This window comes from Trypanosoma cruzi, genomic scaffold (genome assembly GCF_000209065.1).
Source record: "Trypanosoma cruzi strain CL Brener 1047053516627 genomic scaffold, whole genome shotgun sequence".
NCBI lineage: Eukaryota > Euglenozoa > Kinetoplastea > Trypanosomatida > Trypanosomatidae > Trypanosoma > Trypanosoma cruzi.
The window spans coordinates 13,611-39,904 of record NW_001849426.1 but is presented as its reverse complement, the minus strand read 5'-3'; the positions used below and the strand labels follow the sequence as shown (position 1 = coordinate 39,904).

General features: G+C 52.6%; 13 protein-coding genes across 13 annotated transcripts, besides 29 other annotated features; all 13 read left to right on the top strand.

Moving 5' to 3' along the window:
- Positions 1-10,185: part of a sequence feature (heterozygous, non-Esmeraldo-like haplotype) that runs on past the window's edge.
- Tc00.1047053510121.130 (serine/threonine protein kinase, putative) lies at positions 39-1,085 on the top strand (the record flags this gene model as incomplete). Its single annotated transcript, XM_811381.1, has 1 exon — positions 39-1,085. One exon carries the CDS (start codon positions 39-41, stop codon positions 1,083-1,085), a length of 1,047 nt encoding a protein of 348 aa, XP_816474.1.
- Positions 40-86: a microsatellite.
- On the top strand, positions 1,399-3,537 carry Tc00.1047053510121.120 (hypothetical protein, conserved; the record flags this gene model as incomplete). The annotated part of the gene is made up of 1 exon (XM_811380.1): positions 1,399-3,537. The coding sequence occupies one exon, from the start codon at positions 1,399-1,401 to the stop codon at positions 3,535-3,537; it is 2,139 nt and encodes a 712-aa protein (XP_816473.1).
- Positions 3,588-6,179, top strand: Tc00.1047053510121.110 (hypothetical protein, conserved; the record flags this gene model as incomplete). Its single annotated transcript, XM_811379.1, has 1 exon — positions 3,588-6,179. One exon carries the CDS (start codon positions 3,588-3,590, stop codon positions 6,177-6,179), a length of 2,592 nt encoding a protein of 863 aa, XP_816472.1.
- Positions 3,822-3,846: a microsatellite.
- Positions 6,255-6,291: a microsatellite.
- On the top strand, positions 6,565-7,206 carry Tc00.1047053510121.100 (uncharacterized protein; the record flags this gene model as incomplete). The annotated part of the gene is made up of 1 exon (XM_811378.1): positions 6,565-7,206. One exon carries the CDS (start codon positions 6,565-6,567, stop codon positions 7,204-7,206), a length of 642 nt encoding a protein of 213 aa, XP_816471.1.
- Positions 7,426-7,446: a microsatellite.
- Tc00.1047053510121.90 (hypothetical protein, conserved) lies at positions 7,542-11,537 on the top strand (the record flags this gene model as incomplete). The annotated part of the gene is made up of 1 exon (XM_811377.1): positions 7,542-11,537. One exon carries the CDS (start codon positions 7,542-7,544, stop codon positions 11,535-11,537), a length of 3,996 nt encoding a protein of 1,331 aa, XP_816470.1.
- Positions 10,186-10,407: a sequence feature (areas merged during assembly that could not be assigned to a particular haplotype. This can correspond to areas where the two haplotypes were merged or to regions with more than two copies in the genome that were merged during assembly.).
- Positions 10,408-10,698: a sequence feature (areas merged during assembly that could not be assigned to a particular haplotype. This can correspond to areas where the two haplotypes were merged or to regions with more than two copies in the genome that were merged during assembly.).
- Positions 10,699-16,882: a sequence feature (heterozygous, non-Esmeraldo-like haplotype).
- Positions 11,710-11,740: a microsatellite.
- Positions 11,835-11,864: a microsatellite.
- On the top strand, positions 12,214-14,220 carry Tc00.1047053510121.80 (hypothetical protein, conserved; the record flags this gene model as incomplete). Its single annotated transcript, XM_811376.1, has 1 exon — positions 12,214-14,220. The coding sequence occupies one exon, from the start codon at positions 12,214-12,216 to the stop codon at positions 14,218-14,220; it is 2,007 nt and encodes a 668-aa protein (XP_816469.1).
- Positions 14,501-14,524: a microsatellite.
- Positions 14,686-14,722: a microsatellite.
- Positions 14,845-14,891: a sequence feature (T-rich).
- Positions 14,915-17,512, top strand: Tc00.1047053510121.70 (hypothetical protein, conserved; the record flags this gene model as incomplete). The annotated part of the gene is made up of 1 exon (XM_811375.1): positions 14,915-17,512. One exon carries the CDS (start codon positions 14,915-14,917, stop codon positions 17,510-17,512), a length of 2,598 nt encoding a protein of 865 aa, XP_816468.1.
- Positions 16,883-16,907: a sequence feature (haploid, non-Esmeraldo-like haplotype).
- Positions 16,908-17,113: a sequence feature (heterozygous, Esmeraldo-like haplotype).
- Positions 17,114-17,787: a sequence feature (areas merged during assembly that could not be assigned to a particular haplotype. This can correspond to areas where the two haplotypes were merged or to regions with more than two copies in the genome that were merged during assembly.).
- Positions 17,509-17,550: a sequence feature (AT_rich).
- Positions 17,669-17,725: a sequence feature (A-rich).
- Positions 17,788-22,731: a sequence feature (heterozygous, non-Esmeraldo-like haplotype).
- Positions 17,826-19,223, top strand: Tc00.1047053510121.60 (hypothetical protein, conserved; the record flags this gene model as incomplete). Its single annotated transcript, XM_811374.1, has 1 exon — positions 17,826-19,223. The coding sequence occupies one exon, from the start codon at positions 17,826-17,828 to the stop codon at positions 19,221-19,223; it is 1,398 nt and encodes a 465-aa protein (XP_816467.1).
- Positions 19,423-19,983, top strand: Tc00.1047053510121.50 (calmodulin, putative; the record flags this gene model as incomplete). The annotated part of the gene is made up of 1 exon (XM_811373.1): positions 19,423-19,983. The coding sequence occupies one exon, from the start codon at positions 19,423-19,425 to the stop codon at positions 19,981-19,983; it is 561 nt and encodes a 186-aa protein (XP_816466.1).
- Positions 19,470-19,500: a microsatellite.
- Positions 20,092-21,510, top strand: Tc00.1047053510121.40 (uncharacterized protein; the record flags this gene model as incomplete). Its single annotated transcript, XM_811372.1, has 1 exon — positions 20,092-21,510. The coding sequence occupies one exon, from the start codon at positions 20,092-20,094 to the stop codon at positions 21,508-21,510; it is 1,419 nt and encodes a 472-aa protein (XP_816465.1).
- Positions 20,160-20,205: a sequence feature (A-rich).
- Positions 21,554-21,591: a microsatellite.
- Positions 21,732-23,234, top strand: Tc00.1047053510121.30 (actin-like protein, putative; the record flags this gene model as incomplete). The annotated part of the gene is made up of 1 exon (XM_811371.1): positions 21,732-23,234. The coding sequence occupies one exon, from the start codon at positions 21,732-21,734 to the stop codon at positions 23,232-23,234; it is 1,503 nt and encodes a 500-aa protein (XP_816464.1).
- Positions 22,732-23,313: a sequence feature (areas merged during assembly that could not be assigned to a particular haplotype. This can correspond to areas where the two haplotypes were merged or to regions with more than two copies in the genome that were merged during assembly.).
- Positions 23,314-23,388: a sequence feature (heterozygous, Esmeraldo-like haplotype).
- Positions 23,389-23,394: a sequence feature (areas merged during assembly that could not be assigned to a particular haplotype. This can correspond to areas where the two haplotypes were merged or to regions with more than two copies in the genome that were merged during assembly.).
- Positions 23,395-26,294: a sequence feature (heterozygous, non-Esmeraldo-like haplotype).
- Positions 23,519-24,934, top strand: Tc00.1047053510121.20 (hexokinase, putative; the record flags this gene model as incomplete). Its single annotated transcript, XM_811370.1, has 1 exon — positions 23,519-24,934. One exon carries the CDS (start codon positions 23,519-23,521, stop codon positions 24,932-24,934), a length of 1,416 nt encoding a protein of 471 aa, XP_816463.1.
- Positions 25,037-25,087: a microsatellite.
- Positions 25,212-25,239: a microsatellite.
- Positions 25,237-25,259: a microsatellite.
- Tc00.1047053510121.9 (hypothetical protein, conserved) lies at positions 25,490-26,294 on the top strand (the record flags this gene model as incomplete). Its single annotated transcript, XM_811388.1, has 1 exon — positions 25,490-26,294. A coding segment is annotated over one exon (805 nt), but the record flags the coding sequence as incomplete, so codon positions are not given.

The window sequence follows — 26,294 nt, the reverse complement described above, 5'->3', positions numbered from 1 at the left end:
AACGGTTGGAATAGGGACCAACAGAAAATTGTTTGATCATGCTGTTTTGTTATTCTTTTTTTTTTTTTGTTGTTGTTGTTGTTGCTCTGTGTTTCTTAGAGGACCAGCACGTAGTTGACACCTTGACGGCTCGCACCAGCAGCCGTAACAACAAGACTGGGAGTACAAGTGCAATGCGAGAGCTGGCTTTGCCGGGGTACACGCACGTGCAGCATATTTGTAGCGGCGCCTCCCACGAGACGCTGGTGGCGCAGTCGGATGACACAAAAGAACTGGTGCTCATTCGTGTCTACGCGCTGGATTATTTGCGCAAGCACCCGTCACTTCGCAGGCGCATTGAACGGAGAGCCCTCGCTTCACGAGTGGCGCATCATCCGAACATCGTGAAAGGGTTGCCGGCGTTCGTCTCGGATGTTGACCTCTTTCTTGTGGAGGAGCACTGCGTGGGCGGCGAGCTTCTTATTGCGCTGGACGAATACTACCGAAGCACGGCCGCGCCTTCTGCAAATGACACAGGCCGTCAGCCCGCTCAGCAGCCATTTCGGTGCTTATCTCTGAGTTTTATACGACGCACCATGCAGGATCTAATGAGCGGTCTGCATTACCTGCATTCCGTGTGCGGTCTGGTGCATCGAAACATCAAACTTGAGAGTATATTTTTGGACAGCAGCAACCGGGCCAAGTTGGGTCGACTTGAAATGTGTGCTGCTATTCCGTCGTTTGAGGTAAAGGACGGAATGCTTCAGTTGTGCTGTGCATCAAAACACTATGCGGCGCCTGAGCTTGTCATGGGGTGCCCGTACAAGGGGGAGCTGATCGATGTGTGGTCGGCGGGTGTTGTGCTTTTCGTGATGCTGACAGGCCGTTTTCCCTTTGAAGAAGAGAAGGAGGTTGTGGATGGCGGTGATTCGTTGCTGTTTCAACGCATCTGCACCGCGGATGAAGTGCTGCAGATTCACCCCGCCCTAGGAATGGTGCCGGACCCATTGGCTGTAGATTTGGTTCGCAACATGCTTCGCGTGAACCCTGAATGCAGGCTGACGGTCGAGGAGGCGCTGCAGCACCCTTTTCTTTTGACATCATAGATATCGTTTGAATGAAAGGTTGTCGTTTTTTTCGGATTTTTTCTCTGGCTCTTTTTCTCGGCCAACACTGTGCATGTAAATACATGCAAATAGATGTGTGCTGTGTGTTGTGCAATATATTTTGAGGAAAATGTATGTTTTTTTTTATCTATCCTGTTGTTGTTGTTTTTTGTTTTTGTTTTTCCGGCCCTGGTGCTTTCTGTCCCATTGAAGGGGGAAGGAGGGAATTTTCTTCGCCCCTCTCTTTTTTTTTTTTTCAAATCCCTCTGTGCGAGTGTGTGAGGGGAGTATCGGCTTCTGTGGGCTGTCACACATGCGCCGTGTAGCCAAACACGCAAATGCCGCCATATCGACAATGCGGTGGCTCTGGACCCTTCACGATGTGGCCGCCTGTCCCTCCATCGACGTGTTACGCCTCCACATGTGCCAACGAGCCCAGCAGGAGACGGAGTGGGACCTGGACTTCGCCCTTCTGTCATCATTGAATAAAAGTCACGCACCCAACGAAGTGTTGCGTTGCTGCTGCGCAGCCATGTCGTCAGCAGCACATTCAGTCGAGCGCATTGCTGTGGCGGTCACATCTGCGGCCGTTGGAGGGGCGTTGGCCCGCGTGCTCTGCAGTGCACAAGTGGAGTCCCTACGCACCCTTCATCTGACGCTGCACGAGGCGGCGTTCCTGCGGGATGACTTGTCCCTCGCCACATTGCTTCGAAGTACTGCCCATTTCACATCTAACCTGAACTCTCTATGCATCACGATGGTGGCATGTGATATGCAGCACGGACTGCAGTGGAACCAAAAGTCTCTCCGGGCCCTTGCCGCCAACATCCCTTCTTTGGCACTTCGAGTATTGTCTTTAGAGTACATCAATTTAAAAGGAGCGAACGAAAATGATCTGATGGTGCTCTGCGAAGCTATAGCCCATTGTCATTTACTAACACACCTCTCACTGCGTGGTACACGCGGTCTTCTCCCGCGTGTGCCTCTTCTGCGTTTCGCAGTGGCGCAGATGCGGAAACTGGAGGTTCTGGACCTCAGCTCCACTCTACTTGGTGATGTGGTGATGGAACAGCTTGTGGATACCCTCCGCATGTCCATTGGTGGGTGGTATCGCTTGCGACAATTGAATCTTTTGGAAACGAATGTTTCGGTGTGGGGTTTACGGCGGTTGCTCCGCGATGTCGGCGAAATGTCCCATGGTGAGACGGCAAAGATCGAGTTATTGAATTTCAGCAGCAACAGTATGGACGATGAGGGCGCGTTTGTCTTGGCGAGTGTCTGCATGCATTGTGGGATGCTCCGTGAGCTCCACCTGCGGCACAATCGACTTACAAAGAAGGGTGCGGCAGATATCGGCTCGGCGCTCATCGCGGCAGCCTCCCTGCGGTGCCTCAATCTTCACTCGAACCCGCTTTCGGATGAGGGACTTTTTGCCCTCCTGCAGTACGCCAAGTACTGGCCAGAGCTGCGTTCGCTCGATTTCACTCGTTGTCGACTGACGGCACGATGTCTTCCCGCACTTTGTGCCGCGTTGCCTCTCTTCGATAGGCTGGAGGAGATCAGCCTCGATCGGAATGATTTACGGGTGGTCGATGCCGGAGATGCGTCAACTACTGAAGATAAAAGGGAAACACCGGAGGGGGATTTGCAGCTCTTTGCGTACGATCCTAAATTCATGCAAGGCGGTAGTCATGGCGATTGGAAGGTATCCACATCGTTTGAGCTCGACCGCCGTGACGCAATTGAAGGCCGCCGCAGGTTTAAAGGAACCGAGTCGTTCCAAACACCTCTTTCTTCACGTGAATCGATTGGGGGCGTGGTGTCATTTGAGCAGCTAGGCTTGGCGCTGTCGGGTTGTCGTGAACTGGGCCGTCTCTCGCTTTCCAGCTGCTCTTTGACAGATGATTGTTTCTTGGCGATGGCTGGGGCGCTTGTGGTCCGCCGCCTGACGCACCTTGACCTGAGCGCCAACCCCCTCTTTACTCGAATGGAAAGCCTGGAGGCGCTTGCGAAATTACTTCGTCGTGCATCCGCGTCGATGCAGAAACTTGATCTCTCATGCACGGGGTTGGGAAGCGTCGGTGCGTCGCTGCTCGTGGATGGTTCCCCAACGGATGACACTAATGGGGATGCAGACGAGGCAGTCTCAGCCCTACGCTCGTTAACGGCGTTGACAGAGCTAAGATTTTCCAGCTGCCGTATCGGCGCGGAGGGGTTTGAGGCAATTGCGGATGCCTTTCCCGCTATGACTCTCCTGGAACGAGTGTTTCTGGATGGCAACGCCGTCAAAAAGTTGGATGCCATCCTCTATTTGCTCAGTGCATTGGAGGCGCTGCCCTCGCTGCGTTTTGTTGGGCTGTACGGCTCCGTCCCACCCCACCTTGCGGCCACCGTTGGGGCTTCACGTGAGTACGCCGCCCTGCAGAGCAAAGGGGTCGTGGTTCACTTGTAGGAGCATGTCTTGTGGGTGTTGGGCGGGCAACTTGTTGCAGACGTTTGCGAATGAATGAATGGAAGGGAGGGGATGCGGTGGTGGACTGTGAGATTCAGGGGAGAAAGACGTTTTGTCCGGTGCCACTTTTTCTCTCCATCTCTCTGCTTCTCATGTCACTTTTGTTGACGTTTCTGTCTGTGAATGAGGTTGTTGTTGTTTTTTTTCTTTATCCTTTTTTTTGTTTTTTCTGTGCCGATTTTATTGATTGTTTATGGATGACGCAGCCGGTGTTCCTGTCAGTTTGTGTGTGTGTGTGTGTGTGTGTGTATTACACGCCTTGGGTTATGAAGGGACCCAAGAAGAGATACCGCGGGGACGGGGACGATCATCAAAGCTACCACCACCACCAACAACAACAACAACAGCCTCGTGTGCGATACGCCGATCTTGCACCTGAAGTGAAACTACAGAGGCGCCGCGAGGAACGACAGGTGAAGAAGGAGATGGAGCGTACCCTGTCGTACTTCAAGTCGGTTCAGAGAGCGTTAGAGGAACAGGCATCTGGAGCCGGGGATGCGAGTACGTTGGCCTCAATTGTGGATGGCTTTTTTGTGGAGCTTATAAAACTTCTTAAAGCCGATTCCACCTTGCATCTCTTGAGGAATGGCCTCGTATGCCGTGTTATTGAGTCCGCATTGGCAAATTCTCTTCTTCTCCACAGTAAGTCGCTTCTTTATGTTCTATTAGGGCACGTGTTTGACACCGTAACCTCCCCTACGGCAAGTTACACGATGGAGACACTTTTGGCGAGCCTGGCACAGGCGCTCAGTGCATTGGCTGATGACGAGGTGGAATCCTTTGAGGCGGAAATGACGGATGGCGGGCCAGGCGTTCACGCTGGAAGTGGTGTGCCGAGTGCTGCCACCCTCATCACGTACGTCGTGGAGGAATTATCTGAGCGGGCAGAGGAAATTATTGTGCATGAGGTTGCCGCCCGTGCGGTGCGGTCCATCGTGTTGGTGCTCGGCGGCTTCACAATTCGCGGGGCTCCAGCGCTAGAACATGTGGTGAAATTCACGCAGCCACTAGGTGCGTTGGGCGTTGCCCTAATGAGAGGATTGGAGGCTACGTTTAGGGACCATAACTCCCGGCACGCTGCAGATGTGTGGCTCAACATCGCCAACACACCAACCGCCAGTTTCATTCTGCAAAGCCTTCTTCGCGTGTGTGAAGCGGGCACTGAAGTCGACGTTGCCGTCCGTCAACGTCTGGAGTCCATAAATGACGATGATGGAGTTGCATTGCTGCGGCATCTTCTGATGGATCCGATGGGTTGTCACATTTTTCAGGCGTACATTAAAGTGCCAGTACCGTTGGAACTGTTGGAGGCGTGTGATGTTCTTTCAAACCGCAGGGCAAGGGCCGCAGCGGAACTCACATCCGCAAAGGGGCGGAGACTTCAAGAAATTCTACGCGAAACGGCAGATAATATGACGGATGAGGAAGAGCGTGTGGTGGCCCTCCGAGCGCAGGAGAAAACATGCTGGGACAAGGCCCTTGATGTTGTGATGGAGGTGCTTGAGGATATTTTTGATCCTGCAGCGGAGCAAATGAACCCGGTGCACTACGTGCTGCAGGATCTCGTGCTCTTTGCCCCAACGGCGGTGCACCTGGAATGTGTCTGGGAGCGATTGTTAAAACCACGGATACGGATGTTTTTCTCGTTACCGGCACCCATGCATGTGCTTGCGGCATTTGCGCGAAAGTGTGCCTTTTCTGGTTCACTTGGGCCGAGAGACGGTGGCAACAATGGCAATAATTACAACGACATCGCCGTGGCCGGGGCGGTGGAAAGCAGCAGTGATGCACTGCCAAAGGACATTGACCAACTGCTGCGCACGGATATGGCGCGAGGGGTGCGTTACTTTACGGTTTCCGTCAATTTTCAGGAGACAGTAATCAAAACTCTCTGTTCTGCGATCAATGAGGAGTGTAAGAAGGGCGCCGCACAATTCCTTCTTGTTGACGGGAACGCGCATGAAAAAGGCGCTGAGTTGGCCCGCTACATTCTCCATTTCCAGCCACTGGCATCGGCGATGTTCGTCCATGCGATGGACAAACTCTCCCTCAAAGACATGGAGTTCCTCATTCGACACGGGAAGGGAAGTCTCGTTGTGCAACAGTATTTACGCGCAGCGGCGGTTGTCCAGACATTGCCGCATGCACAGGGAAATAAAGGGGAAGAGAAGAAATTGGATAAAACTGGGCCGATGCGTTTTCTGCGTCGGATTGCGTCACTGCTGCACGATTTGGTGGGCGACACGTACGCGGCGTATGTAGTGGAGGTGCTCTACGAGGTGGGGTCGCTGGAGGTGAAGGAGGAACTTGTAAAGCTTCTGGTGCCCATTTACTCCAGTCTGCAGCACGGCCATGAAAAGGCATCTAAAGTGGAAGACCGTGATGAAAGTAGGGAGGTTGAGGAAGATGGAAATGCCACCGCCGCGAATCGCCCGCTGATGCGGGATTTTATCGCACGTAAGGTCATGACGAAGTGTTGCGTGGAGCTGTACATGCACAGACCAGATGACTGGACCAAACTTGCCCGCCGTCAGTGCCAAGTAATGCGACTATTGCAGCGCATGTCCGCTGTTTCGTCCTAACTTTTAAGACCCGCGTGGGACAGGATGAGAGAAAGCGAAAAGGATAGGCCTTATGCGTGTGTTTGTGTTTTTTGTTCTCTCTCTCTCTCTCTCTCTCTCTTTTTTTTTTTCTTTTCTTTTTTGTTGGGACCACTTAGCTAAAATGATCCATAAACGAAGCGGTGTCTTAATTGTTCTAAATGAGTTGATGCAGATTTAACATGGCGAGCACGAGTTTTATCTACGGCGTGGTCTGCATTTGTGTATCGTGTGTCTTTTTGTTTCTTCTTGAATTTTTCTGCTGTTCTTGTCGCTGGATTCCTCTTTTTTGTTGTTGTTCTCTTTAGCAGCTGTATTTGTTGTTGTGGTGGTGGTGGTGTTGGTTCTATTGTCTTGGGTGCACAAGATGGCCAATTCGCGGAAGGAGCTTCGCGCAGTGCAGGACCGGCTGGAGTACGTGGAGCGCCGCGAAAAGGAGCGCGAGCAGGATCTGTACGGGCAGCTGAAGAGCATGCAGCTTGAGCTCTCACAGATGCGGGGGAACTTCACCAGCGCGGAAAATGAGTGCCGCCAAGAGATGTCACGCCTGCAGCGGGAGTGGCAGAAGGCAACGGCGGCCGCGAAGGAAGCGCAGAAGAAGGCAGAGAATATTTGGCGCGATTTGATACTGGAGGAGAGGGAGCGGCTTGCGACGGAGCATCAGCAGCGGGAGCGGGAGCGATTTGACTCCCTCCATCATGTGGTGGAATCTCTCGCCAATGAGTTGGCTCGACTGTCGGATATAGTGGCGGCGACCCGCACAGGGAACAGCCAGCTATCGTCGCATGTCGAGCAGGAGTTGGAGCGGCACCGGTCGTGGTTGAAACGACATAAGAGAGAAGAGTCTGAATTTTTAAAGCTCTTTGAGGAGACATGTACGCAACTGCAGGATGCACTTCTTCATGAGCGGCGGGCACGGGAGGAAAGTATGAACCGCATTGAGAAGTTGTTGACGCGCCGTGGTGTCGATTCTGCCGCCGCCGCCGTCTCGAACCTCCACCGATTTTAGACGCTGTAGAGTAGATGGTTTTACCGTGAAGAGTGTTACTTTCAATTGCTTTTCTCTTCTTGCTGCTGCTACTAACAGTGGCAGTGGGAGTATGTGTATGTGGGGGTAATTTGTTTTTGTTATTTTGCTCCCGTCTGTGTGAGTGGCGCTTTGCACCACTGAGGAGAAGGGGGCAGACATGTTGGATGCACCCCTCGTGTGCCGTTGCTTATCCCGTTTTGTGTGTGTGTGTGTGTGTGTCTTGTGCAAGGAAAAGGTAGAAGCCGCCAACAGCGAAGAAAAACAAGAGGAATTTTTTTTTTTTTTTTTGGCCCGTCTGTGTTTGGGCACTTTTCATGGGGGGAAAAACGAACTTGTGCGAGCTGTACCGCACGTACTGCGCGGAGGAGGGTTGTCGCGTGAACTCGGCAGTCCTGCAGTACATTGAGAGCCGTGGGGCGATGTGCCCGCTGGAGAAGCTTGAGTTGGGCAGCAATTATCTCGGGGCTCGCGGACTGCGCCCCATCATACGGCTTGTGGAGTACTCCCAGACCCTCACTTCCCTCGTTCTTGACGGCAACGGGGCGGACAATGAGACGGTTGACCGGCTCTGCGAGGTCCTTGAGAAGCACTTGAGCATACAGTACCTGAGTCTGCGCAAGAACCCCATCACAGTGACGGGAGGGAAACGTCTGCTGGCGCTTGTGAAGCAAAATCCGCGCATAGTCGGCGTTGACCTTCAAGACACCGATGTCTTTGATGCACTCATCTACAAGATTACAAAAGTCACGGAGTCCAACCATGGACGAGGAATGCGAGAGAGACCGCAGCTGACCGCGACAGAGCTGGACGGAACGCAAATGTCCCGTGGACATATCGGGACTGCAGCGACGCGGCCCTCGGCGGAGAGGCCAACCCTAAGCACACTGCCCGCCATCTCACGGGATGCGGCTGGGAAGGAGGCGCTCTCAAAAGTCATCGGGCCGCTGCCGCATCGGTCAAGCGTCGCACCGGTGATCACGAAGATAAGAACGCGGCCGCTGGAGCCTGCGCTCGCCTCGAAGGAGTGCGGACGACTGCCGGATTTGCAGCGGCAGGAATTACAGCGACGCTACAAGGAGAAGGCGATCCTGTCTCGCGAGATTAACAGCAGCCAGGCGAGTAGGGCGGCGGACCGTGCGCGGGAGGAGTTGATGTTGTTGGAAAAAACCGCGAAGAGCTCTTCGTCCCGCAAGAAGAGTGGAGCGAAGACGACGACGGCGGTCTCCCTGCCGGAAAACACGAAGAACCGGAAATCGCCTCTATCCCATCACGCACAGACCACCGATTTTACCGAAATGGCGAGTCCAAAGATCAATGTGGATGCGTCTTTATTGCCACAACAGCAGAAGGATAAGGATAACGGCATGCAGGGTCCAGAGGAATTGGATGCCGCAGCGAGCATTTCCAACTCTACAGGTGAGTTGATTGTGAAAGGGAAAAGTGGCGATAACAACGAGGCCGGTGCAGACGCAACCCCTCTTCCGGACGCTGATGCACATGTTGTGGCACCAGCCGAGCAAACGGATGCTGAAGATGCGATTGCGAAAAAAAAAACAGAATCCGAATTGGTTGCAACAAACAATTCGGACGACATTCCACTGGATATTTTGCGGGACACGCCTCAGTGGATGATGCTTGACAGCAACGAGCAGTTTCAGCGTCTCTTTGACGGTGGCTGCCGCGCCTATGTGAGACACGACTTTGATGAGGCGTATACGACGTGGAATGAGGCGATGAACATTGCGGCAAGTAAAAAGAATCGGGAGTGGATGGCAGTTCTTTCAAGCAACCTGAAGCGTCTGAGTTACGAGATTTTGGTGCGCGAGGGGGTAGAAGAGCTCAAGCAGGACCATCTTGAGGAGGCAGATCTTATTTTTCAGCGTGCCCAGGAAGTGGCGCAGGAGGCACGCAACGCCAAGTGGGAAGCCGATATGCACAAGGCACGGAAAGATGTGCAGCACGCTGTCTTTCAGCGCTGTCATGAGGCGGCGTTGAAGGTGTTCGAGCGGGCACAGCAGGTGCATGAGCACAAACTGACCGAGGACGATTACTTCGTTGTTCCCGGTACGGACGTGATGGTGCAACACACAGAGACTTACGTGAATGTGTGGCCTCGCATGCTGCTAGTGAAGGAGGCTGTGGAAATGTGGGCGGCGTCGCGGCGTGTGACTCAGCGTATTGGCGGCACAGAAAGTCGTGTCCTACAGAATGTTGTTAATGAGGCACTTGACACAGTCGCGTGTTTTCTCGCAAAGCGGTGCTTTGACACGGAGGACACGCAGTCTTTGAGCTGGATGCGCACCTCCCTCTACAGCTACCATGAGTGCGTCATGCTAAGTTCACTGTGGACAGACATGGCCTCCTGTGACGTGTTCGCGGAACACCACAAACTCTTTGCAGCCCTTGCAGCCGCGCAAATTGGGAACTTTTACCTCGCAACCAACCAACTCAGCGAGGCACAGGCGCAGTTTGACACGCTTGAATGGCTTGCGGGGGAGCTCGACGATCCGCTCCTGCGTGCGGCCGGACACACATTCAGTGCCATTGTCAATTGGCAACGTTCACGGTACGCCGCGGCAGAACCCCTGTTGCGCGCAGCAGTGCTAGAATGGGGCACACTTCGTGATGCATCTTCGTCGCAGCGCAAAAAAGAAAACGGGGGTGACGACACCGCCGACAGCAATGAGGACAAAACTTGCGGCTCGAAACTGCTTGCGTCTGTGCCGACGGATTATTTCTCCATCATGGAGTCTGTTAGCTTCAAGTACCTCGTCTCCAGTATTGCAAGCACGTACCGTTACAGTGAGGCACTGGAGGTACTGGAGCACAGCCTTGTGTGCAAGTACCGCGACCTCTTGTTTGACAAGATGCGGGTAAACTTTGGCGCCCAGCCGACTTTGGAGCACATTGTGGCGACATCGTCGCTGATTCGATCGCCGTTTATTTATCAGGTGGCGACACACCGCTATGATTGGTCCGTGGATGAGCGATGTTACGTGGTGGATGAGAAGTTGCTCATGTGGGTGGTGCTGCAGAGAAATGAGATGCGGTTCGTGGAGGTTGGTGTCACAAAAGACTTTAAGGTGCCCTCCATCAATGGACTCATTGAAACACTTCGCAGGGGACTTCTTCTTGACCCACTTTCCTCCAGCGGCAACACTGAGACGGAGATCACGCTATCGCTGCCGAAGCGTGCGTGGGTTGAGCCTCTTCAGACTCTCTACGCCATCTTTGTGGATCCCGTCGTGGAGTTTCTTCGTGCCCTTGATCCGCTGTTCCTGAGCAAAAACGGTGTTATCACGATGATCCCGACGGAGCAGCTGTGGCTCGTGCCATTCAACGCACTCATTGCGCGGAACGGCAACTTTCTTGTGGAGGACTTTGCGGTACAGCTTGCATTTTGTGCCACGCAATGCGCCTTCTCTGTGCTGAGTGCCAAACGTGTACTCCAGCGAGACCTACAGCGTGACGTGGTGTTGGTGCAGCGTGAGATTGACGCGCCGGCGTTGCATCTGCTGTCGCATGTGGCATTTCCTTTCGATTCGCTGCGTTCTCGAAAGGAGGGGGATTTGATTGTCCGCACATTGGCGGAGAACAAGCGCAGTGTTCTTCAGAGCACCCGCACGACAGACTCCGTCTGCGTCACCACAAGTTCCGAGACGCTCGTGGAGGACCTCGACGCATTCAGGGAGCTCCTGCCGAAGAGTCGCACGGTGTTTATCGCAACATCCACAACGAGTGCAACACGCAATGACGATAATAGTGCTGGTGCCATATGCATGGCGGTCTCACATGAGGAGATTGACCTGCTGCGCTCCTCTGAAATTTCACGAATGCGGCTGTTTGCGGAGCTCGTGGTGATTAGCAACACAAACATGTCCAACGCACGTGTGGCGGGAACACATGACGATGTTCAGGGGCTTATTCGTGGGTTTTTCTCCAGCGGTGTGCCTTGTGTCATTGTTGGGCAGTGGTGCACGCCCGATATGACTCCGTCGGAGCTTTTTTCAAAGTTTTTCCAGCTGCTCTCGGAGGCAAACAATAAGCCACGAAGATTCAGCTGTAGCCATGAGGTGGCCACGACAGCAATCGCTACGGCAAAAACAACAACATCGGACGCGGAGTTGAAGCATCCCGTGAGAGCAAACGATGAGGATGAAGTTGGCGGTCATGATGCGGCATGTTTTTATCGCCACAAAGCACTTCTTCTCGCGTGGGCTATTCGGGCACTGCTAGAGGATAATTTCTTCCGCTTTGCTCCTCGCACCTGGGCAGGATACTGCTGCGTCGGATACGGGTCGCATCAGTAGTGGCCGCTGCCGCACCCACCTGTGCCAACTTCGCCGTCGGAGCAGCAGCAACAGCATGGTGAATGAAGTGTGTACTTCTCTTGCATGTATATTTTAACTTTGCCATGTGCAGTGCACATCCCACTGCAATGTGTTTTCCCCTAGCGAACTGGCGCTGCTTGTTTTTTTTTATTGTTTGTTTGTGTGTGTGTGTGTGTGCGTGTTGGGGGGGCACACCTGTTTTTAGGCCCATCTCGCTCATGTAGAATTGTTATATTTTTTTTCTTTGCGCAGATTTTGCCATTATGCAGCAAAGAGCACATACACACACACACACACACACGTACAAGACAAGCACATTTTTTTCTCATTTAATCTTTTTTTCCCCCTTTGGGGAATGTAAGTGCGGGGGCACACACACTTGCGCCTCTGTCTCTCCCTTCTCCTCTGTGTGTGTGCGTGCGTGTCATTTCCCTCTTTGTCGCTCGTGCGCACTTCTCCTCTCACGCATCTGTTTTGCATCGGGGTTGAGGGAAATCAGGGAGGGAGTGGCAGCGGAAGCGCACAACAAATAGCGCAACGCACAAGTAGAAGTAAAGAAACACAGTCACTCACTCTTTTTAAAGGAACTGAACCCACAGCCGTAGACAAGGCAAAAAGAGAAGAAGGGAGAAGAGAGAACGACGATCATCACCGGATGGCGGATCATCAGGTACTGTTCTTTGGCTGCGTGGCGGTGACACTCACGGAGGTGCGCGTAAAGGATGCCGTGTTTCCCACGAAGATGCAGAACAACAACGGGGTAAACTTTTTTGTGCGGATGGCGATTCTACCGAAGGAAGGCAACGAAACGGAAGAACGAATGGGCGAATATGTTGACTCCTCCATGCACCCGCTGAAAAGCGCAGAGATGGCTGAGGAGCTACTCATCCCCGTCATGCTGGAGCGCGCCTTACCAGTCTCTGCCGTCGCAGGTGGCCTCAGTCTTTCCTATGAAACGCCGAAGCAAAATAACGAGAAGGATCACATTGCTGATGATAATGGTACTGCTGTGCGTGGTGACAACGGCCATGGAATGAGCGTGGAGCTGCATCTAGAGGTTGCGGTTGCGCGTGGGACCCTTCAGGCGACTATTGCACATCGTAAGGTGATTATTGAATCATTGCTTAATATTGCACATGAGAAGTGTGGTGTGGTGGCTGCACATGTCTCTGCTGACGCGTTGCGCCAGTGCGCTGTGTGGGGGAAGGGATTTTCGTTGCCCACCACAGACAAGAGTTGCGTTTTAGAGGAAACCCATGAAGACGACGAGAACGACGATGATGGCGTGTGTTCGGGCATGGAAGTAGAGTTTATTGTGCGTGCCCTCGATATGTCTGAGCCGCTGCGTTTCATGCTCGCGGCTGAGTGTGAGGCTCGCAATCTTCTACATATGCCAAAACGCGAGATCCAGACGACATTTCTGCTTCCCGCTTTGCGGTTGCCGTACGGTGCGTTGCCTCTTTTTCTGCTCCACCAGCATTACCGCCGCTTCTACGAGCATTTCTTTAACAAGACGCTGAATCCTTCCGACCAAGTGGCCAAGCTGCTGTCCGTGGACGACGGGAATATCGGGGCTTGTCGTTGGTGTGCTCTGAGTGTTGTTGACATGCGTCGTAATATTCTTGGCGAGGAGGCTCTGGCTCCTTTGTTAGCGACACTGTATCACTGTCCGTCCCTCAGCTCGCTGGTGCTCGATCAGAATAGCCTGGGGGATTTCACCTGTTATTGGATCGCTGCCCTTTTCCACAAGCACCGCCTCCTGCGAGAGGTCTCGCTGTATCGCAACAACATCCACGAATGTGGCGCAGAGCAGCTCCTCCGCCTCACAAGAAGGAATAAAATTCTGACACAGCTCAATGTTATTGGCAACCCGTGTTCTCCCCAAATCTTGCAGCGCATTCAGCGGGTGACAGAGGTGAATCAGGCGGCACTGAAAAAGGACCCTTTTAATGTTATTTCCTCGCTATACGACTACGCTGTCTCCCCCAACTCCTTTTCGCCGGATATTGTCAAGAAGGCCCTCATCCTGTGGGCCATGTTGTCGAGCTCTTCTCTGAAAGCAGCTGACAGCACGTTGGAGAGCAAGCAACCATCACTTATTCCCCAATGTGCATTGGCCCCACTGTTGAATGAAGTCATGCGCACTGTGGCGTTGGAGATGTCTTTTTTGATACAGGATCATTTTATACGCATGGTGTTTGTCGACATTGAGACACACTGGAGGGCAACTCTCTCCCTACAAGATGAAGATGGAAAGCCGGCGCTTGAGGAAGACGATGGAGGGAGGGAAACGGGGCATGGCGAGTTGAGGGTCTGGGAAGGGAATGACGACGAGGGAGAGCATGTGTTCCCTCCCGTGGACGTGGAGGAGCTCTACAGCTACTCATTCCTGCGCGTGATTGTTGTGACCATGCGAAGTATGTTGCGAGAAGGAGACTGGGCTGAAAGCAAAACCGTATTGCAGGCTATTGGACGAAGTCAGCAAGCCATTGGTGTTACCCCAGAGGATTACCGCGTCGCTTTGAAGGTGTTTATTCGGGCCCTTACCATTGTATGCGGCGGAGAACACGCGGATGCGGAAAACTCCGCTGCTTTTCTCCAACTTCTTGCGCTAGGTGTAAGAACCACCCTGGGTGTACAGTGCCACGACTGTAATAAATGAAGCGACATGGGAAAGGAAAAATATAGTGGCTGTATACATTCACATACAAATCTCCCTAAATAATTGCATGTATGTACGGGTGTACGGGTGCACAAAGACGATCCAGTGTGGTGGTGAAGTAAAATACCCAAAAAGAAACAGGGCCCATGCCATTTACTCCCCAGGAGTGGAGCATTGATATTCAGCACAGAGAAAGAGAGAGATTTTTGGAAAGTGAGAGTGACGGCTGGTGTGCGGATAAGTAGATCTTTTCTCACATGGTATGTAATTATTATGCGGGTATATATATATATATATATATATAAATTAATTCCCTCCGCATGTATGCGTGCGGAAGAGGTTGAAAATTGTGAAGAACGTTCAGACGTGTTTGTCTCCTTTTGTTTTATTGGCCTCATGCACATGCGCCCTCACTCACACGCTCTCCTTCCCTCCCATTGTAAGGGATGAAGACATGTGTGGTGCTTTTTTTTCTTTTTTTCTTTTTTTTTTTTTTTTTTTTAGTGCCGGTGAAGCGAAGGCCGTGAGTGTCCCCTGGCAAAGTGATATCACTGCATATATTTATCAAAGAAGTTGGTAATAAACAAGGGTTCCGTGCGACACGTCGAGGAGGGAAAAGGATTTAAAAAAAGAAAAAGAAAAAGAAAAACAGAGTGACACAAATAAAAAAACACCGAAAAATATCTCTACATACATGCATAAGGGAGAAGGAAAAAAAATGCGAAATGAGGAGGGAGAGGGAGACAGTGAAGAAATAATTAAAGCGAGAAATAAAATGGATCCTCGTGTCGTTCGGCTGGAGCCATACGAGTATGTTCACATACTTGACAACAATACATGCAAGGTGACGCTTTTGGAAGGGCCGTGCTGCATTACATTGCTCGACCATCTTGTCAACCTTCATAAGAATGCGCAGCACCACATTGTCATTCCACCCAATCACTACTGCGAGGTGCAGAATCCAGTTGTACTGTCGCCAGATGGCGGGGAGCCTACATACCGGATGGGGCACCGTGAGGTGCGACTGTCGCAACCTCCATTCCCGTTATATCCCGGTGAGGTAGCTTCTGATTTGAAACCAATGCGCATTCTTACTTCCAAAGAGGCCATTATTGTGCGGGCGTTGGAAGATCACACAACTACAGAGGAACTCACGGGGAAAACGGTGCAACGCATTGCTGGGGAACAGTGGCTGGTGAAGGGGCCTGGTGCGTACGTCCCGCGTGTCGATGAGGAAGTGCTTCGAGGAGTGGCACCACTCCTTATTTCGGCAAATGAATACATTCAGTTGTGTGCCATGGCGGACTTTAAGGACCCAGACGGTACAGCACGACGTGTTGGCGAGAAATGGAATTTATTGACGCAAGGCGTTTTTTTTCCGGGGCCGTACACAAAACAAGAACCTGTTAAGAAGGGTATCACGCTTTCACCGACCTTGGCGCTCCATGTGCGGGCAGTGCATTCTTTTTACGACACACGCTTTGGAATCCAACGTTGCCTAGGGGACCGTTGGCTTGTGACGCATGATGAAGTGGCTTTATTCCTGCCAACTGAGGACGAGGATCCTGAGACGACCGTCCCTCTCACGATCGTTGGGCAACAACAGTACTGCATCCTATTAAGAACCGTGCAGGATGGTGCTGTTCATGACGGTAAAAGGAAACTTCTTAAGGGGCCATGTTCCTTCTTTTTGAAACCCGGGGAAAGTTTGCAGGACAACGAGGTGAAGGATGCGTATCTCATTGGGGATCATGAGGCTCTCCTTGTGGAGGCGGTAAGCAGTTTTGCGGAGGAGGACGACACATGGCGGGAGGTGTCATCCCGTTGGTTGGTGTCCGGGCCGTGCAGCTATATTCCACCCTTGGATGTTTGCGTCTTGGAGCGGCGAGAAAGATTGTTGCTTACTGGCAGTCAAGGCGTTTATGTGCGTAACGTGCGTACTGGCATGGTGAGGGCGGTACATGGCCAGGCGATAATGCTTGCTGCGGATGAAATACTGTGGGAAAAGCCGATCAGTCCTCTTGTGCATCGTCTTCTTCAAGCGGACACATTCTCTGTGTACGACGCCGGTGCACTAAAATCGGCTTCTGAAAAGGAGCCATATGCATCCCACAAGGTTGTCTTCTACAAGGTCCCACACAATGCCCTGGTGCGACTGTATGATTCCAGCACGAATACCAGTCGTGTGGAGGAGGGACCCGCCGCGTTGTTTCTCGCCCCCAACGAGGAGTTTACACCCATCTCCCTTTCCGGGGGCCGCCCAAAGGCGTCCAATCGCATCCACTCACTATGTCTCTTTTTGGGACCCGATTTTATGGCGGATGTGATTGAAGTCGAGACGCTCGATCACGCCCGACTGATGCTTCATCTTGCGTACAATTGGGAATTTGACACAACTGACATGGAGCGCATCAAGAAAATTGCTTTTGAACTGCCTGATTTTGTTGGTAAGGCTTGCAATACGCTTGCGAACCGCATCCGTGCTGCAATCGCGTCTGAGTCCTTTGAGGAGTTCCACCGCAACTCCTCTTCTTTGATTCGGCAGGCCATCTTTCGCTCCCACTTAGGGACGACGGAGATGCGGGAGGACGGCCTGTACTTCCCTGTCAATGGTCTCCTCATCACAAATGTGGATGTACAGAGTGTGGAGCCTGTCGAGCCGAATACACGCGACGCTCTAAAGAAGAGCGTGCAACTCGCCGTGGAAATTATCACCCAATCGCAGGAAAATGAGGCTTCCCACCAGGCAATGCTGTTGGAGCAAGAGGCGAGAGGGACACTCGAGCTGCAAATCATGAAGGACAAGGCGTCGGAAGAGGCAGAACGTGTGACATTACTTCAGGTCACTGCGGAAAATACCGCCATTGAATTGAGCGGCTCCAGCAGGGCCCAAACTCTTGCAGAAAGTGAGGCACGGCTTGTCGAGCTGCAGGCAGAACTGGACGTAACGCCTAATCGCTGTCGTGCGCTTGAATTCATGACGGACGCTGAGTTGGATTTGCAACGAGAACGCATGGAGATTGAGATTTCCCACCGTCGTGCCATGAATGACCTTGCGGTTCAGAAAGCAAAAGCACTGGCCGACATTGAAGCCACCAAAGTGGAGAAGATATTTTCCGCCTTAGGGAGAGGAACTGTCACGGCAATTGCACGGGCAGGTCCAGAGCTAAAGGCGAAGTTGCTGCAAGCACTGGGTCTTAAAGGATTCCTCGTCACGGATGGTACTTCTCCCATCAACCTGCTGGGCATGGCAAACTGTATGGTGCACGATCCAAGGGGGAAGCGGGCATAATATTTTATGTATAATTTTTTTTTATCTTTTTTTTTTTACTTTTTTGGCTGGGGCTCTTCTTAGCGTCTTGCGTTTCATTTTGAAAGTGAGGCATTGCTTTTTTTTTTTATTATTCTGCGTGCGTTTTTCTTTGCCTTATGATATAACTGTGGTTGCTTTTTGATATCGTTTTTATTCTTGACTATTTTCTTTTGTTTTTATTTTCTTTCTCGTGATGCACGCATGCAATGTGTACATGTGCACAAACATTGACTGAAGGACAGGCAGACGGAAACAACACCGCGACTCCACTTCTCCTCACGCAGGTGTTCCGATGGCCGCGCCGCTGCGAGAGGTTGTGATTGGGACGCATGACAGTGCCAACAGTCATAATGACAACGGGGCATCGCTGACGATGCCGCCGTGGGACGACCACCTGCCAGAATTGCCAGAACTGGCGGAGGTGGAGGCGCATGTTGCATCGCTGCGGGCTCTTGTAACGAACGGCGGGGCGCCCATTGAGCCCACGCACCTTCAACTCATCGACACCATCGTGGACCGCCTCGACCAGGTGTACTACTGGGCGGTTGAAGAGGGCACAACGCTTCTCAGTGAACCAAGTCAGTTGGCGCAATGCAAGGTGCCACAACTCACAGTCTTGTGCATCAGAACAAGACGCCCGAGAATTGTGCTGGCCGCGCTCCGCATCATGCGTCATCTCCTGCGTCACGGACAGACGGGACCTCAACTGGTGGCTGCGGTGGCGGAGAAGAAAGAGGAGAAAAACATCTCTACGGTAAATGCAGATGATGAAGAACTGTTTGGAATGCTCGCCTCAGTCATGGAGCAGCATGCAGGACTGAGTGACTTGCAGGCAGAGGCCGCTGCTGTCGCGGCAGAGGCGGCGTTAATAGACATTGAAGGACTTTTGGAGAGTCCTGTTATCAGCCATGTACTTGCGGCGTTAGAAAGGCACGGACTAAGCACCGCCATGCAGAGAGAAGGAGTGTTGCTTTTTTCGACGCTTGTGGACATTCATCGAGGAGGTACACCACGTGAGAATGCGGCGAATGACGTTAGACCGACACCTGTGGCGATTCTCCTGTCTCATGTTGGCGTTGTGGTGCGTTTTGTCGTGAGTGTGGCGAAGGCACATGTCGGTAGTGTTGATGTGAAACGCAATGCGGTTCACTTTTTTCTTCGGTGTGCGTCATACCCGGAAAATCTAGACGTGCTTCTGCGAGAAGGTGTGTACCCTGTTCTTGTGGGCGCACTTCCTTCCGCCGTGCGAGTGCCTGAACTCTTTGCGGAGTTAACGGAAGCCATCGCGCACTTTATTCCTCTTTTAGATCCACTGCAGCAACGTAGTCTTGTTCTTGTGGTGCGTCGCGTGTTACTTGAAACAACATCGCCCATTTTAGTCTCACTCTGCGCGGCTCTTCTGGTGCGGATGTTACAGGTCGAGCCAAGAAGAGGGGATCCCATGCCATGTCAAAGCATGCAGCCTGGGTTGTCGCAAGAAGCGGCCCTCAACTTATGCGTGCGGGGCGGTGAACGCACTCTCAGTGATACCATTCACTTGGGGGAGGGCGACATCCGCGTGTTTATGTCGTCGAACTTCATCCCGCAGCTTTTGTGTTGTGCGGCTGACACCATTGGCGAGGACGACGCGATTTTACGACGTGTGGTGGCAGAAGCCATTGAATTACTCTCCCCATATCGGTGGCGGTAGAGGCGAAGCGATTCTGTGTATTTTTGCGTGGGGAAGAAAAACTCAAAATTGGGAGTGGGTGAAGCGATGACGATGTCATTTGTAAGGAAGAAACCTGGGCAAAGAGGGGTGGGGTGGGGTAAGACGACGGTGACGTCTGATGCACGCCCCCCTGTGATTCATTTAAAGCCACGATGGGTACCGGGACGCGTAGACAAATATGCACTTGTGTGTCTTTTCCTGTTTTGTTTTGTTTTTCTTACTTGATGTGTGTGTGTGTGTGTGTGTGTGTGTGTGTTTAGGGCGAGGCAGGATGCCACTTAGCGAGACGCAGCGCGAGCGATTCTCCCTGCAGTTCCTCATCTTCGACAAGGACTCTGACGGCCGCATCACGACGGAGCAGTTAGGGCCGCTGTTGCGCATTTGGGGCTTTTGCCCATCCGAGGCGGAGGTGCAGGCGGCGGTGCGGCTCTTGGACCCGGACAACACAGGCGTCCTTACGAAGGCGCAGGCCTTTGACGCAGCCGAGTCCATGCTGAACCAGATGATAACCGAAGTGGATGTGCGGGAGGCCCTCCGGGTGCTCGACGCGGACGGCGACGGATTTCTTACCACCGCCGAACTGCGCCATGTTCTCTTGAATTTAGGCGTCCGGCTGTCGCTGGAAGAGGCGGACGAAGTCATTGCCGACGCCTACGCGGACGAGGACCAACAAGTCAACACGGATGATTTTGCCCGCATGCTTTTTTCAGATGCGAGTGAGGGAAAAATGGATATTTAAAGGAAGTGGTAGAGACAGAGCGTGCCTCATTATGTGTGTGGGAAAGAGAGAGGGATTATTTTTGATGTACAAAAAAAAAATGCCGGAAGGGACAAAATAAAGGAGGGTATGAGAACAGGCCGTCGTCAACGAATGGCGTTGTCGCTTTTTTTTTCTCTGCCATTCACGCCTCTGACTTTTCGTTCTCGTTTCTGTTTGTTTTTTTTTTTGTTTTTTTCTTGTGGGTGCAGTATCCTTTTTTTGTTTTTTTCCTTTAGATCTATGCTTTGCCGTTTTTTCTGTGCGAGACGCACTGCCATTGCCGTCCGCTGTCACGGTGGAGTGCTTGACTGTGCCCGCCGCTGTGGCTCCTTCAATTACGCCGAGTACAATGACGGCGACCCGCTGCTGCTGCAGGAACAACTGACAGACAGCGAGGTGGAGATCCGGCGGGTGGTGCGAGAGTTCTGCAAGAAGACACTTCTTCCTCGCGTGACGGACGCCTACCGCAACGAACGTGAAGACCGTAAAATTTTTCGCGAGTTGGGTGCATTGGGTGTGCTAGGGCCAACCATCGAGGGGTACGGCTGCGCCGGCATCAGCTCCGTCGCCGCTGGTCTCATCTCGCGCGAGATTGAGGCAATTGACAGCGGCTACCGCTCGGCGTGGTCAGTGCAGTCCTCCCTCGTGATGCACCCCATCTATGCCTTTGGGAGTGATGCGCAGAAGCAGCGGTTTCTGCCGAAGTTGGCGACTGGTGAACTCATCGGCTGTTTTGGACTAACGGAGCCGAACGCGGGGTCGGACCCAATGTCAATGACGACGCGGGCGCGAAAGGTGGCGGGTGGTTACAGCCTTAGCGGATGCAAGACGTGGATCACCTCCGCACCGCTCGCCGACATTGCCGTCGTGTGGGCGAAGTTACACGACACAAATAAAATTGCGGGGTTTATCGTTGAGCGTGATTTCAAGGGGTTTGCCACGGAGCGGATTGAAGGCAAACTCTCTCTGCGCACCAGCTGTACTGGCATGATTGTACTCGACAACTGCATCGTGCCGGAGGAGAATGTGTTGCCACACGCCACCGGCTTGAAGGCTCCGTTTAATTGTCTTAGCAGCGCCCGGTACGGCATTGCGTGGGGGGTGGTTGGCGCGGCTGAGACATGTTTTAACATTGCGCGAGATTACAGTCTGGAACGCAAGCAGTTCGGCAAGTCAATTGCGTCTATGCAGCTTGTGCAGGCAAAGTTGGCTGATGCAGTGACGGAGATAACGTTGGCGATGCAAAGTTGCCTACGTGCTGGGCGGTTGAAGGACGAGGGGAAGCTCTCGCATCAGGTGATATCAATGCTGAAGCGCAACAACACACGGAAGGCAATAGAAATCGCGCGGGCAATGCGAGACATTTTGGGTGGCAATGGCATTTCAGACGAGTACCACGTCATGCGGCACGTGTGCAATCTTGAAACAGTCTTGACATATGAAGGCACTTACGACATCCATGGACTTATTTTGGGACGCTCCATCACTGGCATGAGTGCCTTCTGAAAGGGCTTTATGCTATATTACTTTCTCTCTCTCTCTCTCTCTTTGTGTGTGTGTGTGTGTGTGTGTGTGTGTGTATGCGTGGTGATTTGATTGTCATTTTGTTGGTGTTCTTCTTCACTTGTCCTCTTCTTCTTTCGCTGTCGCAGTCGAGTCGGTCCCCCACACACGCAGAAAGCTTTTTTTTAAAAGGATTTTAAAAAGGCCACGGTGGTGGCGCTGAGATGAGTGGTGACCGGCCGGTGCTCATCATCGACAATGGCGGCTACACGCTAAAGGCGCTTTACATTCCGGACCCAAGCAACACGGCATTGCAGCCGCCGCGGCAAGCGGTTGTGCCGAACTGCGTGGGCGCCGCGTCCTTTGCTGGTCGAGGCATCGTCGGCGAGCAACTCTTCAAAATGCCACACTTTCACGGGTTTATGCTGCGCCGCCCCGTTGACCGCGGCTTTGTTGTGGATGCAACGCTGCAGAGTTATATCTGGGAGTACCTGCTGCAGTACTTTGCCATCGCGGATGAGAGTGACGTGGAACTCGTGCTCACCGTCCCCTTCGCAGCACCAAAGCAGGTGGGGGAGCTGCTGCACTATTTGGTTGCGCAGCGCTTTAAATTTCGAGCACTGACAGTCGTGAGCGCCACGTTCCTTGCCCTGGTGGCCGACGCCTCCCGAGACTGGTTGCACCGCAACGTACATGAAAGCTGCCGTGAGGATGACGAGGCTGGTGGCGGCTGCGGGATGGTGGTGGACTTTGGCTTCTCCGCCACAACTGTGGTTCCTTATGTCGACTTCCTCCCTATACGAGAATCCGCCGTGCGGGTTGACGTTGGTGGCAAACTTCTCTCGAATCGCCTGAAGGAGCTTATCTCTTTCACGCAAGTAAACATGACCGAAGACGGGTGGCTTGTCAACCACATCATGGAACGGTGTTGCCACGTAGCGCTGCAGCCGAAAGCATCCTTGCGAGCAGCTCAGCGGCAAAAGCAGCGGGGTAAAAGCAGCAGCAGTAGTAGCATTAGTGATGGCGGTGGTGGTATTTGTTATGGCAATGGGAATGCGGCGGGGCTGCGATATTATTTGCCAACTATACCGCCCCTCATGCCGCTGGGGTGTCGTGAGGAGGAGCTGCATGCGGTCCTTGGCGGCGATGGGTCGGGGGTGGAACGGCATGAGCTGCAGCATCTTCTCTTCCACCATGAGGCCTTTCTCATCCCGGAGCTTCTTTTTCACCCGGTGGATGTTGGCATCCAACAGATGGGCGTCGTCGACGCGATTGCACGCGGTACGGGCAGCCGCGGGATGCTGCGTGATGCCCCCACTCTGCACGCCGCCCTGCTCCACCACATTGTTGTATTTGGCGGCACCGCAAATTTCCCACAACTGCGCGAGCGCCTTCAGGAGGAGCTGCGGAAGGAATTTACCGCCTGTAGCACGTCGGCTTCCCTGCAGCCACCGGTGGAGCGACTCCGCATGGCGCCTCACGCCATCGATGTGGACGACACCGCCATCGGCTACTCCGCCCACGACAGCGAGCTTCAGCCGCTGTACGGGGCCCTGGCACTTTTTACGTGCCCCTCTCGTCAACCACAACTGCGGCTTTTGCGCAGCCGGTGCCATGTTGATTTAACAACTCTGCGAAAAAACAAAACGGGCGTGGGACGCGCACAAGCGTCGGTGGCGCTAAAAACACAAAAGACACTTTTGGATGCCATGCAGCATCTCCCATGACCGCACGGACACCACCCCGTCCCTTCCGTTTTGTTATCCGTCACACGAAGCACGACGACAATAAGTGAAACATCATCGCAATTTTCATTGTTTTTTTTTTTTCGTTTTTTGTCTGTTTGTTGTTGTTGGAAGCAGCCAAATCTTTAATTTATACTTTTTTTTTCCCCCTTCGTTATGGATCACAATTGTCATTAACGCCCTAAGATTACGACAGAATTAAAGAGAAAAACATTTCAAAATAAAATTCTAAAAAAAAACAATTATAAAACTGTAATTTACCAGCCATGTCCGCTCGCCTGAACAACCTGCTGCAGCACATTGCTGTGAAAGACAAAGACAGCGACACAATGCGACACCTGAAGCAGCGCATGGCGCTGGCGTCCCTCGCGAACCAGTTCACGGTGGGCAAGGACCACCTCAAGCAGCTGATGTTGTACATGGTCCACGAGATGATTGAGGGACTGGAGGGCCGCGAGAGCACTTTGCGCATGCTGCCTTCTTACGTGTACAAAACCGATCCCAGCAAGGCGACAGGCGTCTTCTACGCGCTGGACCTCGGGGGCACGAACTTTCGAGTGCTGCGTGTGACGTGCAAGGAAGGAAGGGTAGCGGACCGTGTGGACGCCAAGTTTGTGATTCCGCAGCAGGCACTGCAAGGAACGGCAGAGGATTTGTTTGGCTTTATTGCGCAGAGTGTGAAGAAAATGATGGAGCAGAAAGCACCGGAGGACTTGAACCGCACCGTGCCGCTTGGCTTCACATTTAGCTTTCCAACAGAGCAGAAAGGCGTCGATCACGGTTTCCTGATAAAATGGACGAAGGGTTTCTCGACACGGGGTGTGGAGGGGAAGGACGTGGTGGAACTTCTGCAGAAGGCATTGAAACGCATGGAAGTGAAGGTGAAAGTGGTGGCACTCTGCAACGACACTGTCGGTACGCTTATCACGAACTACTTCTTTGATCCCGATACGCAGGTTGGCGTAATCATCGGCACCGGCTCCAACGCGTGCTACTTCGAGGATGCCTACGCCGTGACGAAGGAACCCTCAGTGGCCGCGCGCGGTACGACACAGACACCAATCAACATGGAGTGCGGGAACTTTGACTCCAAGTACAAGTTTGTGCTGCCGGTCACCGCGTACGACGAGGCGATGGATGCCGTTACGCCGAACCGCAACTACCAGACGCAAGAGAAGATGGTCTCCGGCATGTATCTTGGGGAAATCAGTCGCCGCATGATAGCGCATCTTGCCGAGTTGCATTGCCTGCCAAGCGCCCTTGCATCCAAGATGGCCAAGCCGTGGAGCTTTGAGACGAAATTTATGGGCATGATATCCGCAGACCGCATGCCGGGTCTGCAGTTCACGCGTCAAGTGTTCCAAGAGCTTTTCCATGTCGACGTGACGGATGTTGCAGACCTGCACGTGATCCGTGATGTGTGCTGCCTGGTGCGCGGCCGCGCTGCGCAGATCAGTGCCATGTTCTGCAGTGCGCCACTTGTGAAGACAAGGAAAGAGGGCCGTGCGACGGTCGCGATCGATGGCTCCGTGTTTGAGAAGACACCGTCATTCCGCCGCCTGCTGCAGCAAAACATGAACGCCATTCTCGGTCCTGGGTGTGATGTCACGACGGCACTCGCAAGGGACGGCAGCGGCATTGGCGCCGCTTTTATCTCCGCGCTGGTTGTGAACGACAAATAAGGAATAAATGTAAATAGGTACGAGGTTTTTTTTTTATTATTGGACTTTTTTTTCTGTTGTTTATTGGGTGAAAACGAAATTTTTATGGTTGTTAACAGGTCTTTATTATTATTATTATTGTTTTTTTGATGTTGTTGTTGTTTTTGTTTTTATGTGCAGGTGTCTGGGGGATTATCTCGCGTTAATTTTTACGTGGCTGCCTGTGCGTTAGTCACGCCTAGGGAAATGTGAGGGTTATAGGGCGCAATAAAGGTGTTGAGGCATTTATAAAACCGTTTTTTTGTTTTTGTTTTTGTTTTTGTTTTATTTATTTATTTATTTATTTCTAAGATGTTGTGGAAAAGGATTTTTTTTTCACTTTTTTTTAGTTATTTTTTGAGCGGATTGTGGTGTATTTATTGCAATGCCGTTTGCTTACTTTGTGGGTGCTGTGGTTTTGTGATGTTTTCCGCATGTTTTGTTTCGTTTTTTTCTCTTTTTTTTTTTTGTTCGTTCGTTTGAATGCCACTCTTGTGATTGATGTCTGCTGCGGGGCGGCCCTTTTTGTGAGGATCCATGCGTCGTTTTTTGCGGTCCGTGCTGTGCCGCGTGACGCCGTGGCGGCTCTCACCAGTGCTTTGCGCGCCCGTTCATCAGGTGCATCACACGTCGTCTGTTGTGGGCAACTCATCGCCTCTTGCCCATGTGATGGAATTGATGGAGGCGAAAAACTACGACGGTGTGGTGCAATTCTATGAGGCCTCGTACCGCGCTGACCGCATGTCGCTGCAGGAATTTTCTGGCGGTGCCTTTCAGGCGCGGGACATGGCGGTGTGTTTGATGCGTACTTTTACGGCGTTGGGTCGCATGGACCGAGTGCGTGAGGTCTTTGCCGCCGGGCTGCGAGATCTTGCGGGAAATGGGCAAGGAAAAGACAGCGGCCGTACCGTGTCACTCCTGAATGCGAATTTTTTTAACGCCTATTTGGAGGTGCTGACGCAGCGGAAGAACTTTGCGACTGAGGAGGTGCTTTATATCTTGAAGGAGATGAAAGCAGCGAATGTCGTCCCTGACGCGCTGACGTATCATTATCTCATTGAACTGCACATCCGCATGGGCGTAGACCCTGTCGGTTTGTGGAACGACATGCGCCGGGGCTCGGAGTTGCAGCCGCTGCCATGTACTGTCCAGGCCCTCCTGCTGCAAGTTGTCCCTTCGTCGCCGGATGCGTCCTTTGTGGTGGATGTCACGCGCGAGGCACTTCGTCATGGAGGCAACGTGCTGGACAAGCGGCTGCTTGCAGGGCTGATGGAACAGTGGCTCCATAACGCGCAGGAGTACCCGCCGGAGTACGTCCTTTGGCTGATGTTGAACTGGAAAT